This window comes from Dermacentor variabilis, chromosome 9 (genome assembly GCF_050947875.1).
Source record: "Dermacentor variabilis isolate Ectoservices chromosome 9, ASM5094787v1, whole genome shotgun sequence".
NCBI lineage: Eukaryota > Metazoa > Arthropoda > Arachnida > Ixodida > Ixodidae > Dermacentor > Dermacentor variabilis.
In genome coordinates this window covers 150147535-150162477 of record NC_134576.1, presented here as the reverse complement: position 1 = coordinate 150162477, position 14943 = coordinate 150147535, and the positions used below count along the sequence as shown (strand labels likewise).

The 14943-nt window shown below is 44.9% G+C and overlaps 1 protein-coding gene across 2 annotated transcripts in view; it reads right to left on the bottom strand.

Moving 5' to 3' along the window:
• The window catches only part of LOC142557830 (protein SHQ1 homolog), a 111083-nt gene that overhangs the window by 87516 nt on the left and 8624 nt on the right, over positions 1-14943 (bottom strand). For both annotated transcript variants that reach the window (XM_075670012.1, XM_075670013.1), the window contains exon 3: positions 1749-1813. In XM_075670012.1, the coding sequence (XP_075526127.1) occupies positions 1749-1813 (65 nt within the window). The remainder of the gene's footprint in view (positions 1-1748; positions 1814-14943) is intronic.

Genomic DNA, 14943 nt, shown 5'->3' with positions numbered 1-14943 from the left:
CTTTCCACCACATTGGTTTCACTATCATGGGGGGCAGGGGGGGGGGTTTGTTCTGGAGCACAAAGCCCACCTTTTACCTTGATCGGCATGGTACCTGGTTGCAGCGACATGTTCATGGCACTCCTGCGCAAGCTTGTACTTCATTGAGCCTTGCAAAATCTGCAGCTTCATCACAAGCAATACAACAATGCGCTTTGTCGGCGCCATCTTCCATCAACCGGGCTGCTTGCTGCTGCTTCCGTGACACATATTTCTGCGCTTGCTGAGAAGGGGACAACGGGTGCTGTTTCGCTTCTCGCATTTTTTTCCCCTCTCCACACACGTATCTCGATCATGGGCGACGCGAGGTGGCTGGTGCCATCTTGTGAAGTGCTGCATGAACTAGTGATGCTCTCCGTGGTTTTCGCAATCAGCACGCAGGCGGGACACACTGTGCGGCTAATGGCGGCAGATATGAACTCGTGTAGGAAATCGCATAGGAGTGCAAATTTCACGATTATTCTGCATGAGAAACAACGTCCAAAAGGCAAAATCTTGATTGTTTTATCCAATATGTGGTGAATAACGCATCATTATATAAGGTTTTTTTCTCACAGCCCTAATGTATTAGTTGACACTCTTAAGTTGGCTCATCATTATAATCAATATATTGTTACATGTGGTATTGCTATAAGTGGAGTGCACTGTAAAAGCGGACGCGCTTACCAATAGATCATATTTTTGCTGATTGTCGACTGTGTTAGCCGCTATCATTGTGCTTTGAGTGTAACTTGCTTTTGTGGGCGCAGGTTTGCCCAATAAGAAGTTAGTTAAGCTACCGACAGTTTTGCTGCTGTGTTTTTTCACTGTCACTACTACGTGACACGGATAAAGTGACCCTCTTAAAGATCACCACCCAAGCACTCTGCACAGATGGTTAGCCAGCGAAGCTGAAACGTGTGGCCCCGGTATTTATGACTGGGTTAATCTTGATGGTTCATTATACAACAGCTTGGTAGGCTGCCAGATCCTCGGTATGCAGTTGCTGCTTGTGCTCAGCTGCATGAGCCTGTTCTTGTGCCCAGGCTGCAGCATCGGCATGGCGTTAACGAGCTTGTTTCTGGTTCTGCTTGCTGTGTTGCTGATGAAAGCTGCCCCCTCTTAAGGAGTATGGATGACGTGTGGCCTACGCATGTCAAAGCCGGAGAAAAACTGCTGCGCGTACGGTTGGCTGCAACGGAGAGCAATGACGGCCCTACCGGTGCAGCTAATCCAACACCACCGTCACAAGGCCTTTTCACTCCCACCCATGACATCATGTTACCAGGCCCGACTGCCACAGAATCTAATGGGGATGCTCCCGAGTAGGCAAGAGTGATTTTGACGTAACCAATTTCATCACGCCAGCCTTGTCAAATGAAATTTCGGGCCAGGTAGCATGACATCATGGATCGGAATAAACAGGCCTTGTTCTATCTAGGTGGTGTAGGCTAATCTTGCACATTTTTTTTCCTTTTTTTTTTCTTACGCACATGCGTATGGGCCTGCACCAGAGGAGTTTTCAGTGTGCAGGCGACCGACAGATGGATGGACGACCGGACAAATCGGCTAGCCATATACAGATTCGCTGTAAAATAATGTGATAGTTGAGTTTCATGCTGACACCACAATGCCACAGAATGGTGGTGCTGCTAGCGCATACAAGACATGCAGCTTTCACAAGAGAAGGACAAAAAGTAAGGTACCACCCAGGGTAACCTAATTCTCACCATTGTCAGAGATATATTTTGCCATCTCGCGACCATTTTCAACCACTTTTCCAGGCAAGTGCAGTCTGCCAGGGAGAGAAAACAAATGTTTTGTCCATCAATAGCACACTATGTGACAGTGCAAAAACACATAAAGGTCACCAATAGGCCCACACCAAGTATGCACACAGGAATCAAGAATTTGAACTGGGTACTTTTTTAAGAAACCTTTTGTGTATCCAGTATTTGCATGGGTGACACACAGGTGGTGTATAAGAGTAGTACTACCTGTATTTAGGATACTTGGATCTTAAACGAGCCTAGCATAGCATGTTAGGCGTGTGCTTACTGCTTGACTTACAGGACGTATCACAGCCCCAGCACCTGTGGGAGCACTGAACTATGAATACAACGTATAACATAACAAAACCATCACATTTTTCTATGCAAGGTGTCATGTTGCAATGAGCACTGCAGAGTATAGTATAACTCTCACACTTCCCAATTTAAAATGTGAAACTGATTGATATTTTCCAAGTTGCTTAATTACAATTTTTGCCAAAATACAGATGTAAACTTTATAACATGTTGCACTGGATTCACTGCTGCTTCTGTCTACTATCAACAGAGGTTCTGTGCCCATGTTTACATAATTGCAATGTGCTGCAGCAAGTGATTGCATAAATATTTATCCGTTCATTAATGAAAGCAAGAGTTGCCAATGTAATCTACCCGTACTTTCAGATGAATGCAGGTAACCTCCAGTTTAATGCTCATGGATGCTGAGAATTATTTTATTAAACTGGACAGCACTCATAAATTGGGAGGAAACAAAACATATTATAGAACAGGTAGAATGCAGCTATTGTTGGCATGGGCTTGCATAGCATGAATTATTGTAGACTTCAAGTGAATTCAGTAAATTCTTGGTCTCAGCATAGCAAGAAAAAAATTGCCTCAGACGGCCAATGCCACCTGATGCTCAATTTCATGCTGGCATTGGAGGCTAGGCAAAGTCAGTATCTTTCAATTGGTCATTATCATACCAACAAGTTTCAAAAGCTTACTTTAAATAAATAAGAAAGCTGGCTTCCTATCCTAATAAGATTAAAACAGAGAAATTGTCCTTTTTAATATGCACAAAACCAATTTTGGCTAGGCTGGTTGAGAAAAAATTACTCTGCCGACAGCTGGAAGATCTTTTATTAATTATAAATTTTTTTTCTTTACAGAGATTTCCAAAAATTTAAATATTGTAAATAAGTGAAGCATAGCACATGTAACCTGGCAACAAAATTTCAAATCCTTTTTCCATCTACTGGGACATCTAAGTCAAACAAAATGAATATACAGTCCAAGCTTGTTACAATGGACCCACGTACAACAGACTTTCGGATATAACGGACGATATTTCAGCCTTAGTTTGTGCTACCTATTTTATTAATGCAACAAAGTTTTCTTTTAATGCACTGTGCTACAACGGACTATCGGCTACAGTCAACAAAATTAGCAGCAACATTTTTCAAAATCGGGTGTATAATACCTACTGCCGTATCGACACAAGCTGACAACTGACTTGCGAGGGTCAGCCGACAATCGCGGCTCAATATCGCATGTGCGAGGGAGGAAGGTGGGGCGGAAACTCGGCTGCTATATTTTGCAAGCGATCTGCAACATGGACAAAGTGCTCGCCCGTGTGGGCACCATATCTTGAAAGCGATCTGCGAGGTGCACAAAGTGCACCCAGTGCCAGTAGCTGTGTATGTGCTGTGCTTCCGACATTTAGTTCATGATGAAAAGAGAGACAGCATGAAGGTCAATTCGCTCGCTGCTGCTGCTGCCGCATTTATCTTGCTTAATTTGCTATTGCAATCGATGCTTCGCCTTTCGGTCAAAACTGCAACTTTTTTTTTTCTACTTTGGAAGTTTGTCACTCACTCTTTGCAATAAAGATGTTAGACATCGGGACGAAAGTTTCAGAAGTGAGGCGTTTCAGATATTATGGATTTCGGATAAAACGTACGTCTTTTGTCGGATTATCAGGGTTCATTGTAATGAGAGTCGACAGTATTACACACAAAGCTCCCAAATAAAATTAAAATTAAATTGCATTCCAGGGTCTGACATGCCGAAACCACAATCTGATTATGAGGCACGCCGTGGTGAGGGACTCGGGATTAATTTTGACCCCCTAATTTTGACCCTCTTTATTGCGCACTCGATACACAAGTGTTACACATTTCACCCCCATCAGAATGCAGTCAGGATCAAACCTGCGACATCACGCTTAAGTGCAGTGCCACAGCCACTGCGCTACACCATGGTGGGTAGCTCTGAAATACATCATTCATCGTGAGCAGGCCTTTGTAGAACTTGGGTTTACAAGTTTAACAATTTTATTTTGGCTGTGAACTATCATGTTGATCTGTTTTAGATGACATAACAGATGCAGTTCACGAAACTGTGATGTCTGTTCTTGGTGGGAAATTGTGGCATTGTTAACTTGATACCTTAATTTTGTTGAAATTTACACATTCTTAACAAATTCTGCTGACAAAAATTTCAGGTCATAAACTAAACTTTGTTTCCAACAATATAATTTAGGTTTCTCTCTTAAAAGCAATAAATTTTAATGTAATAGGTGCGGCAGTTGTCTGACAAGAGCATCTCACGGCTACTTAAATGTGGAGATATCTAGAGCTCCTTTTTTAAAGCTATAAGTATATGCGCAACACTGTTAGTCAGATTTTGTTGAACAAAATTCACTAAACTCATGTCCGGCAATGCTGGTCTCATATGCTTCATACTTTCATGAAGGTTTTGGATAGTTCAACACAACTGTTTCACTTCAAATTAGGCATGCTTACAAGTTCTGCACCAGGCCAAGTGTTACACTTGGCTCATGAGAATGTAATCTCTGGACATGAAAGTATCAAAAGGATGATGGATCACACTCTCGAGGCATTCTATTGGCCTGATCTCCAAGAAGTACGTAGATATGTCAGATCCTGTGACACCTATCCTGTGACACACTTTACCTAAAGGCAAAGTGGGCAAGGTGCCTTTAGGACAGATTCCGTTTATTGAAACCCCTTTTGAACGTGTGGCCATTGTCATCATTGGACCTCCAACTCCCACTTTCGAAAGAGGTCATCAATATATCGCTAAGTATGGACAGCTGGGCTAGTTGGTTATGATTAGCATTATGAAACATCGTTCCAGTGCACAATTGAACACGGACGAGAACAGAAAGACAACACGAACGCCGGTGTTTCATAATGCTGGTCATCAATATATCCCCACTTTTGTGGATCTTGCGACTTGCTACCCAGATGCTGTACCTTTAACAGCAATCAACTTCGCTACAGTTGCAGAAGGACTTGTCGAGATATGTTCTCGCATTGGCTTCCCACCCAAAGTTCTGTGCGATCAAGCTTCATGTTTTACATTGGACCTCATGAAGGAAGTCAATTAGTTATTGAAAATCAAGCATCTTAGTTGCACTCCGTATCATCCTATGGGTAATGGGATGGTCGAGAGGTTTAATGGAAGCTTGAAACTGATGTTGCGGAAGCTTGTTCAAGAACAGCCAAAACCCTGGGATCACTTGCTAGCACCTATTTTGTTTGCATATTGTGAAGCCCTGCAAGCAAACTTGGGGTTTTCGTCTTTTGAACTGATTTATGGCCAATATATCCAAGGACCTCTGAGCATACTGAAGGAGCTCTCGACTGAGGATCAAGAAAATAAGGAAATTAAGACGGTGTGCGGATATATCTTGGATTTAAGAGAATGCCTCAAGAAGACATTGGAGCTGGCACAACAAAACTTGAGCCAAGCAAAGAAGTCGCAAAAGAAGTATTATGATCACCGCAGCAAACAAAAAGAACTCAAGCTGGCAATCGTGCCCAGATTTTGCTTCCCACAGGTAACCACAAATTACTGATGCACTGGAAAGGGCCGTTTCTTATCTCAGGAAAAAAAAAATTGGCGATACCTGGGACCCAGCAAAAAGCTTTTTCATAATGTTACATTGCAGAAGTCACATATAAATATGTATTTACAATATTTACATGAGAGACAACGATGCATAAACATGATGGCTGTCAAGAGCGATTCCATCTTTACATGTCAAATTGTCTTCTTCTGACTGGCACTACTCTTGGTTGTGCCATAACATAATCCCCGCCTGCAGAGGCACTGTCTCAGCGCTAACTATAAGGGAGGTGAACTCGCGGCAAAGTAAGGCTTCAGCTAGGACACATGCACAACATCCGTGGGGACACGCGAGTCCAGCAAATCAATCTCATAGTTCACATCACCAAGCAAATGCAATATCGTGTAGGGCCCTGTGTAGCGCAGCAGCAGCTTTTCAGACAAGCCGATGCAGCAGCATGGTGTCTATAGGAGGACAAAGGAGCCAGGAGGAAATCAGACGTTCTGATGTCAACTGTTGTACCGGGTCTTCTACGCGGGCTGAGACTCAGTGAGCTGGCAGCCGGCAATCTGGCATGCCATGCGAGCCCTGGCGAAGTGAGCATATTCAGTGGGAGTGCTCGTCAAGGAAGGAAGCAGTGTGTCAAAGGGCAAAGACAGATGGCGGCCGAACAGACGATAAAAGGGTTATTCCTCGAAAATTATTCCTCGAAATTTCATGGCAATTCTAGGAAGACAAATGTTCCATCCAAAGCGAATACCATGGCAGAATGACAAGCTATAACCTCAGAAAAACTCTTCATAGAAAAACCGTGTTGCAAAACAAAATACGGAGATCAAAAACTAGCAGTTCAACTTCCTAATATTCTAAACAACTGCCCCTTGGTATTGGACCTGCTAAATTCTGGAATTTCAAAGCAAAGCTTTAAGAAAAAGGTAAAAGAATTGTTACGATCCGATTATAATAGAAATGTTCAACTACAGGTATAAAACATTTTTCGTACAAGCTTTTTTGTTGTTGTTGTGCTTCCAGTGCTTAGAAAACTAAGTAAACTTTAACCTTTTTTCTTTCTTTCTACAGCAATTGTGTACTCAAGTGTTGTAAAATGTGTACTACTTTAATTTCATGTGTGGACTCCTTAAAGCCTGCCACTACCATTTTGCTGCCAATGTACGGGTGGCATGGCTTAGTGAGGCAAATGTTTGGCTTTAGCCGTGTCCCCTAAGACAATCTGTGTATTGTCTTAAATAAATCAATAAAGAAAGAAAGAAAGAAAAGCCAGTGGTCTCATGATGGGATGAATTATAGGCGAAGGTCACGAAGGGTAACATGCTGTCCCAATCACTGTGGTCATCAGAAACGTACATAGACAGCATTTCAGTCAACATGCAATTGAGCCGCTCTGTCAGTCCGTCTGTCTGCGGGTGTTAGGCGGTGGAAAGCTTGTGCTTGACAGAACAGGAGCGAAGTAGGTCTTCAATCACTCAGCACAAGAAGGTGCGGCCACAATCAGTGAGGAGCTGCCCGGGGTGCGCCGTGATGTAGGATGACGTCGTGTAAAAGGAAATCTGCCACCTCAGTTGCACAGCTTGCGTGCAAAGCTCGCCTGATCGCATAACGGGTCGCGTAATCAGTAGCGATAACGACCCACTTATTGCCAGGTTTCGACGTCGGAAAAGAGAAGATCGAGACCAATACGAAAGAATGGTGCTGAGGGCACATCAATGGTGCGCAGGCATCCAGCGGGCAGCACAGCAGGTCTTTTGCGGCCCTGACAGAGCGCAAAGGCTGCAATGTAGCTGTGCACAAAGCGGTACAGGCGTGGGCAGTAGTAGTGGCCCCATACGTGGTTGTAAGCACATGAAACGCCAAGGTGGCCTGCAGTAGGGGCGTCAGGCAACTGCTCAAGAACTGATGTACGGAGATGGCATGGTACCATGAGCAAAAATTCTGGTTCTTCAGAGCGTAAGCTGTGACGGTAGAGAATGTCGTCGCGGAGCATGAACATGCGCAGCGTGGGCTCCGAATGTCGAGAATTGAGGCGACTGATGAGAACATGTAAGCAGTCATCACACCAATGTCAGTGTGGATGTCGTGTAAACCAGAAATGGCCAGGACGCAAGACTCAGTGTCATACGCATCATACTCAGGGCGGTTAACAGGATTACGGGAGAGGCAGTCAGCATCCTTGTGCGAACAGCGTGACTTGTATAAAACAGTAAACGAATATTCTTGAAGCCGTAGTGCCCACTGTAATGGTTGGGGTCGAGCATGAAATAGATGGTAGCTGGCCCATGCTGTCGTCCAAATCATCCACGCTGAGGACATTGTTGAAGGGAGAGACTTGTTCTCAGTGAGAACGAGGAATATGGGATTTATACCATAAACCATAAACCATAAACGCATCGCACGCGCACTTGCAACCTTACACGCTTCGTCATCCGATGCCCGAAGTAGATTTAAGCAAAAACGGCATCCTTAGTCTTTTGCGTAATCTAGACATAAAAAAGTCATCAGGTCCTGACAAAATATCTAATGTTTTCCTCAACAGATACGCAATCTGGGTAGCAGAGTACTTATATGTAATATATAAAACATCGTTAGAATCCTGTGTGATACCAGATGACTGGCGCCTTGCAAGGATAGTTCCGATTCACAAATCTGGATCCCCTTTAGAATTAAATAATTACAGACCAGTTTCCTTAACATCCACAACTTGTAAACTGCTAGAACACATTTTATTTAAAGCGATTATAACACATTTAGAGAATAATCATTTACTTCATGCAAATCAACATGGATTTAGGGGTGGTTTATCCACAATAACACAGTTAGCTGAGATAACGGATGATTTTATGAATGCGCTGAATATGAGGGGTCAAATCGATGCAGTGTTTTTGGACTTTTCCAAAGCGTTCGATGTAGTTCCGCATGCCAATTTAGTAACTAAACTGCTCTCAATGGGCATTGAACGCAATATCATCCGTTGGATAGAATCTTATTTGTCCTCAAGAAAACAATACGTTGCTGTTAAAGACTGCGTTTCTGGTACACTTGAAGTGCACTCAGGGGTGCCACAGGGGTCAGTTCTCGGTCCCTTGTTGTTCTTAGTTTATATCAATGACATCTATTTATCTGTTCAATCGCCTGTGAAGATCCGGTTGTTTGCGGACGATTGTGTTATTTATACTAGTGTAAATCATCACTCCGACCAAGTAAGACTTAATGACGCGTTGCACTCAATAAGCGTATGGTGTGAAACATGGGGACTGAAGCTAAACACTTTGAAGACGGCAGCTATTACAATTACCAACAAGAAAGAACCCTTCGATTTTGCTTATATTATTAATAATTCTTATATACACAAAACCCAGCGAGTGAAGTATTTAGGTGTTACACTCACAAGCAATTTAAGTTGGGAACCCCATAGAAAACGTTTGCAGCAACGCGCTAAAAAAGCTGGCATTTTTTAAACGGAAATTGCGCCGTGCTTCATCGACCGTTAAGTTAACAGCATACAAAGCTCTTGTCAGACCAAAATTAGAATATGCGGATTTGATCTGGAGCCCTCATCAAAAATATTTAATCAAGAAAATAGAAAGAGTGCAAAATTTAGCTTTGCGGTTTATATACTCCACATACTCGCGTTTTTCTAGCGTGTCCGTTCTTCGCGACAGGGCGAAATTGAAAAAACTAGCTCATCGCAGAATTGTATCTCGCATCAAATTTTTATATCAGCTGTACCATGGTCACTACAAAATAGCGCGTGAATGTTATTTACCAGAGCCACCCATGCGCTCTGCTCGTACAAACCACAACAAAACAATTAAGGAACCATTTAGTAACGTTAACGCCCATCAATATTCTCTTTTTCCCCATGCAATTTCACTATGGAATAAATTACCCGAAGAAGTAGTTAACGCTAATACAACAGAATCGTTCGTTCAGCTTTCAAATAACCTTTTCTTTGACCTCTAAATTGCCGCAATGAAAGCAGTTTCTTTTGCGTTACGCTTTTTCATTGTTATTTTGTTTACGTATTGCACTGTTGTATGTTCATGTTTATTTCTGTTACGTATAGTGTTACAATGATGTATGTACATGTTTTGTTGTGTTCTTAATTGCTAATTGGCAGTTGTAATTTACGTTGTTGTATGTACCCACTCCTGCTTGGGCCCGAATAGGGCCTGCAGTATTTGTAAATAAAAAAAATATATATACAGTATCTACATGAGAACGTTACACTTCATCAGTCTAACATGACTGAAAGAGGAATGCACACTGAACATCCGAATCCGACGACGGCTGCTTAAATACACTCTGGCCTCCCTAGATCCCTAGGTGAGGAAAAACGGCCGTTCAACCCTCGACTGATGGGTGCGTCCAAAGTCATCGTCGCCGACCCGCCTTTGAGGGGGAAGGGTTTACACACTCACTTCTGCACAGGTTTCGCTGATCACGCCGAGGTGAGAGGGTTCTCGCAGACAAGGGTCCTGCCCCAAGCAGGCACCTCTTGATCCCAGTGTTGACTCCGCAGACCGTGGCCGCCGCGTCTGTCCATTGAGTGATGGCTTCTAAGACCCGTGAGACGGCGCCACAAAACTTCTTCCAGGAATTCCACCACTTCAAACAAGCTGTGACGGTGGCGGCGAGTCCATGAACAATATTTCGTCCGCCGACCGTGTCTAGACATAGCGGCATATTGTCGTCCTTACAAAGCGAGTCACCACAGCAGACGTGCCGGCGCCAACGGCTGTTGACTCAGCGGTCGCTTCTCCGTAGATCGCCAGCCCCGCAGCTGCGGTGGGCTCAGAGAATTTTGTAACTCGGTACCTCTGCAGGCCGCTAATAACACCACCTACCCAATCGTCCAGTGGGGTCTTTAATTGAGGAGAGCCAGCACAAGGCGTGGTGATCGGAAACCACAGAAAATGTGCAGCTGTACAAGTAGGTGCGGAATTTGCCAACTGCCCAAACTAACACCAGGCACTCCCGTTCGGTAATTGAAAAATTCCTCTCGGTGGGTGAAGGGAGGCTGCTGATACGTGCAATTACGCGCTCTGGGTTATGTGCCATTGAACAAGTACAGCCCCAATTCCATGGCCACTGGCATCCATGTGAAGTTCAGTGGCGGTAGATGGATCATAATGAGCCAGCAATGGCAGAGCTGTGAGCAAGTGTACGAGGGCAGAGAAGGCTTTGGTTTGAGAAATACGAGCATAGCCCAACAAAGCCTCTTACTGCTGCGGTGGAAGACTGAACAGGAAAGTTTTGGACTGCGTGAATCTTGTCAGGGTTGGGTTGAATGCCAGCGGCATTGACGAGATGGCCAAGAACGGTAATTTGACAACACCCAAAGTGGCACTTGGATGAATTCAATTGCAGGCTGGCACGTCAGAAAACAGCAAGAATAGCCGATAGACACGTTAAATGACTCATGAAAGTTGGTGCAAAGACTATGACATCGTCTAGGAAACACAGACATATGGACCAGTTATAGCCACAAACGAGTCTATCATCCTTTCGAAGGTTGCCGGGGCGTTACAAAGGCCGAACGGCATAATCTTGAATTGGTAGAGGCCGTCAAGTGTTATGAAGGCTGTTTTCACACGGTCCATGTCATCTTCCGAGATTTGCCAATAGCCTAATCAGAGGTCTATCGATAAAAAGTACTTGGCTCCGTACAAGCAGTTTAAGGCGTCATGAATATACGGCAAGGGGTAGACATCCTTGCAATGTGATTTTGCTGTGGAGTCTAATGCACACAAGAGTGCCAACTGCCATCTTTCTTGACAAGGACAACAGGGGATGCCCATGGACTGCAAGATGGCTCGATAACACCTTTAGTCAACACCTTATCGACTTCTCATTGTATCCCTTGTCGTTCAGCGGGTGAAACACAGTACGGCCGGTGGCGTGCCGGATTAGCATCTCCGGTGTAAATACGATGGGTGACCACCGTTGTCTGGGCTAAAGGGCGGCTGTCAAGGTAAAAAATGTCAGTCACGGTAAGTTTCCAAGAAATGGCAGAGGTCAGCAGCTTGTGGAGGAAAATCGGGTGCAATCTTGCTAACTTCGTCTGTGAGAGTTGGTTAATTGGAGGTTCCTGTCAAGGGCGATGGAATTTCGGCGTCAAGATCCGATATCTCGCAATCATTCACAGGCAAGATGTCGCCAAAAGGCATGCCTCAGGGAAGAATTTGAGTCGAGCAGTTAAAATTAAGGAGGGGGAGCAAAGCCCGATTGCCTGTAACAGCAAGCACCCCCCCAGTATGAGAAACAGCCAAATTTCTTTCAAGCAGTATGTCAGCGGTGGGATGTAGTACATAGGCTGCATCAGGAACAGATGGGAACGACAGTAGAGTGACATACATAGTGGCCTGAGGCGACAGGCAGATGTTTTCGGGACAGCATAACCATGGTCGTATGACTGGTGGACTATAGCAGCCGTAGAGTAGTTCAAGCAGAATGACACTAGACACACAATCAAAGAGGGCTGAATGGGATGATAAAAGTGTACGCCAAGTATAACGTCACAAGGGCATTCGTGCGCATACCAAGCATGGTAGGTGTTCCTCCGTTGGCGACGCGGAGTGTGCATGATGCAGCAGGTGTGAGAACTTTGTTCAGGCAATAGCACAATTGGGCACTCGTCAGTCACAGATATGTGCGCGCCAGTGTCAATGAGTACTGGGACACTGACGCCATTGTCTAAAACATCCATCAAGTTCTGTTTGGTCGGCAAAGTGCCGAGAGGGTTTTGCGATCTAGTCGTCAATGCATCCCCTCTGGCAGCTGCATCACTAAGTTTACAGGAGACGAGCGCCGGGGCAGCATCGGGAACGATAGGCAACGAGCCTGCAGTGATAGGGACGATGGTCGACGAGCTGGTGGCAAACGGGACTGGTGAAGTTGGAATGATGACGAGGGACTGTTCCAAGGAGCACAAGCGTCATTGTTTGGCTGTTGCAGTGCCAATGGAGGCCGGCAACGACGCTCACTCTGTTCGGGGCGATAATAACTGGTGAATGGCGGTCGCAGAGGGAAGGAGACAATATGGTTGTTGAAATGGTGAGCAACGTGACCGATGTGCCAGCAGGCAAAACAGATTGGCCGATCGTCTGCGGTTCACCACTCGGCTGGATTTCAGTAGCGTGAAGGATACCGCGGACCAGTCGATGGACCTGAAGCATGAGACAGCTGTGAAGTGACAACGGCACATACAGAATGAACTCCAAGATTAGCCAGTTCTTCGCAGACTATTGCCTGCACAAATGGTGCTGTAGGCAAGTTGTTTGGCTCACTGGGATGGGAAAAAAAGGCCGCAAGTGCCATGCCTTTAAGCTCTCGACACACTATCCGCGTCAGGTCATTTGATGGTGATGGTCGCTGCCCTCCTAGCCTGTCATCACAAGAGGATGTCGCAGCTGTGTTCGGCAGACATGCGAACAGCGTTGCAATGCAGCGGCTCTTGGCCTTCTCAAAGCATTGACACTCCTTTACGATGTCCTGTACAGTTTCACAATTTTTGCACATGAGCAGGTTGAAAGCATCGTCAGCGATCCCCCTTCAGTGTGTGCCCAAACTTGTCTGACTCAGGCATATTGCTGTCTGCCTTATGGAACAGCACGTCCTGGAGGTAAGAGACGTGTGATTCTGTGGACCTCCAGGAGTGGGTCGCTAGTTCTTAGCGGTGCTCTTCCACTTGGCAGGACGGCCGAACAAGTACCTCAGCTTCTGTTTGCATGTGTCCCAGTTGTTAAGCTTTTCCTCAATCAATCAATCAATCAATCAATCAATCAATTTTATTTACCAGAAACAAAAGGAACTGGAGGGACACCTGGGCAAAAAGCTGTCGCAGCAGCTTGACGGAGGCCCAGGGTCCCTTACATGGCAGTAGCACTCACATGATATATACACTGAAATCTTTATACACAACAAACATTACAATTTCGTGCGTATGCATGAAGATGACATTTTACACTTGAATGCAAATGTACTAAAGTGCCACTATAAAGAAAGAAAGTAGTCACGCAAACCATTTTTATTTAGCGTAGCTGTGTGCTTATATTTGTTTAGTACAGTCGGTATATTATGTGTTAAGGACTGCAGGCTGTAATTGTTTCGGAACCATGGTACCTTCCACATCTCGGGGTTTCGTGTAGTATGTTTCGTGTGAGTGCAGAGTTCTAGCTGAGCAAGGGTTGTCATACCAGACCTTTGCCATGCCTTGTACGTACAAGACCAGGTAAGCCAACATAATCGTCGGATCTCATTTTTTGTGGGCACTTATACGCTCATACGTGGCGATCCAGTCTTCCACGTCGAAGTGGTCAGTGCCGCAGAACGTTTCTGGATCCCGCAGCTGAGCCAGCACAACCGTCAGGGTTGTAGGCATTGATGTAGGCCGCGCCCATGTCAGGTCCTGTTTCGTCCGTCATGTGGTCCAGTCCAAGGTGACGACCACTGTGGAGCTCCGTTGTTGTTTCTTCTGAGTAACCTGCACCTCTCATCAATTTGTTACACTGCAGAAGTCACATATTAACATGTATTTACAACATTTACATGAGAGACAATGCATAAACAAGATGGCAGTCGATAGCGATTCCACCTCTAAATGTCAGATCGTCTTCTGACTGCCGCCACTCTTGGTTGCACCATAACAGTATCAACATGCTGAAGAAGTATGAAGATCAGTAGGAAGAGCTTCCTCAGACATCATCTTTTGCAGTGATCGAAGAAGAGGAGTCTGAGAAGCCATTACGTACCTTCAAGGTCCATGACAGCTGTGGCATTCACTCCGCAACAACTGGAGATGCTATTGAGGAGATTCAGTGCACCAAAATACCTGATGTATTAAATACATATAAAGACATATTCTCGGCGATTCTGGGTAAAACAAACCTGGTGGAATGCCAGTTACAAATGACCGCCCCAGAACTAATTCACACTTCACAATACTCACTACCGTTTGCCACGAAAGGAGTCATTGAAAAGGAGGTCAAGGACATGTTGAAGCTTGGGGTTATAGAGCATTGCGAGTTGCCATATAATTCCCCTCTTGTTCTAGTTAAAAAGCCTGAGAAGAGCTATAGAGCATGCGTCGATTTTCGGTGCATAAATGATGTTCTGGTCTCTGACAGAGAACCTATGCCCAGAACCAATCACTTGTTCGCTGAAGTGGGAACAAAGAGGTGGTTCTCCAAGTTTGATTTAACCAAAAGATATTGGTAGGTACCACTTGAAGAAGAGCTGCAGCAAAAGACTCCTTTTTCAACC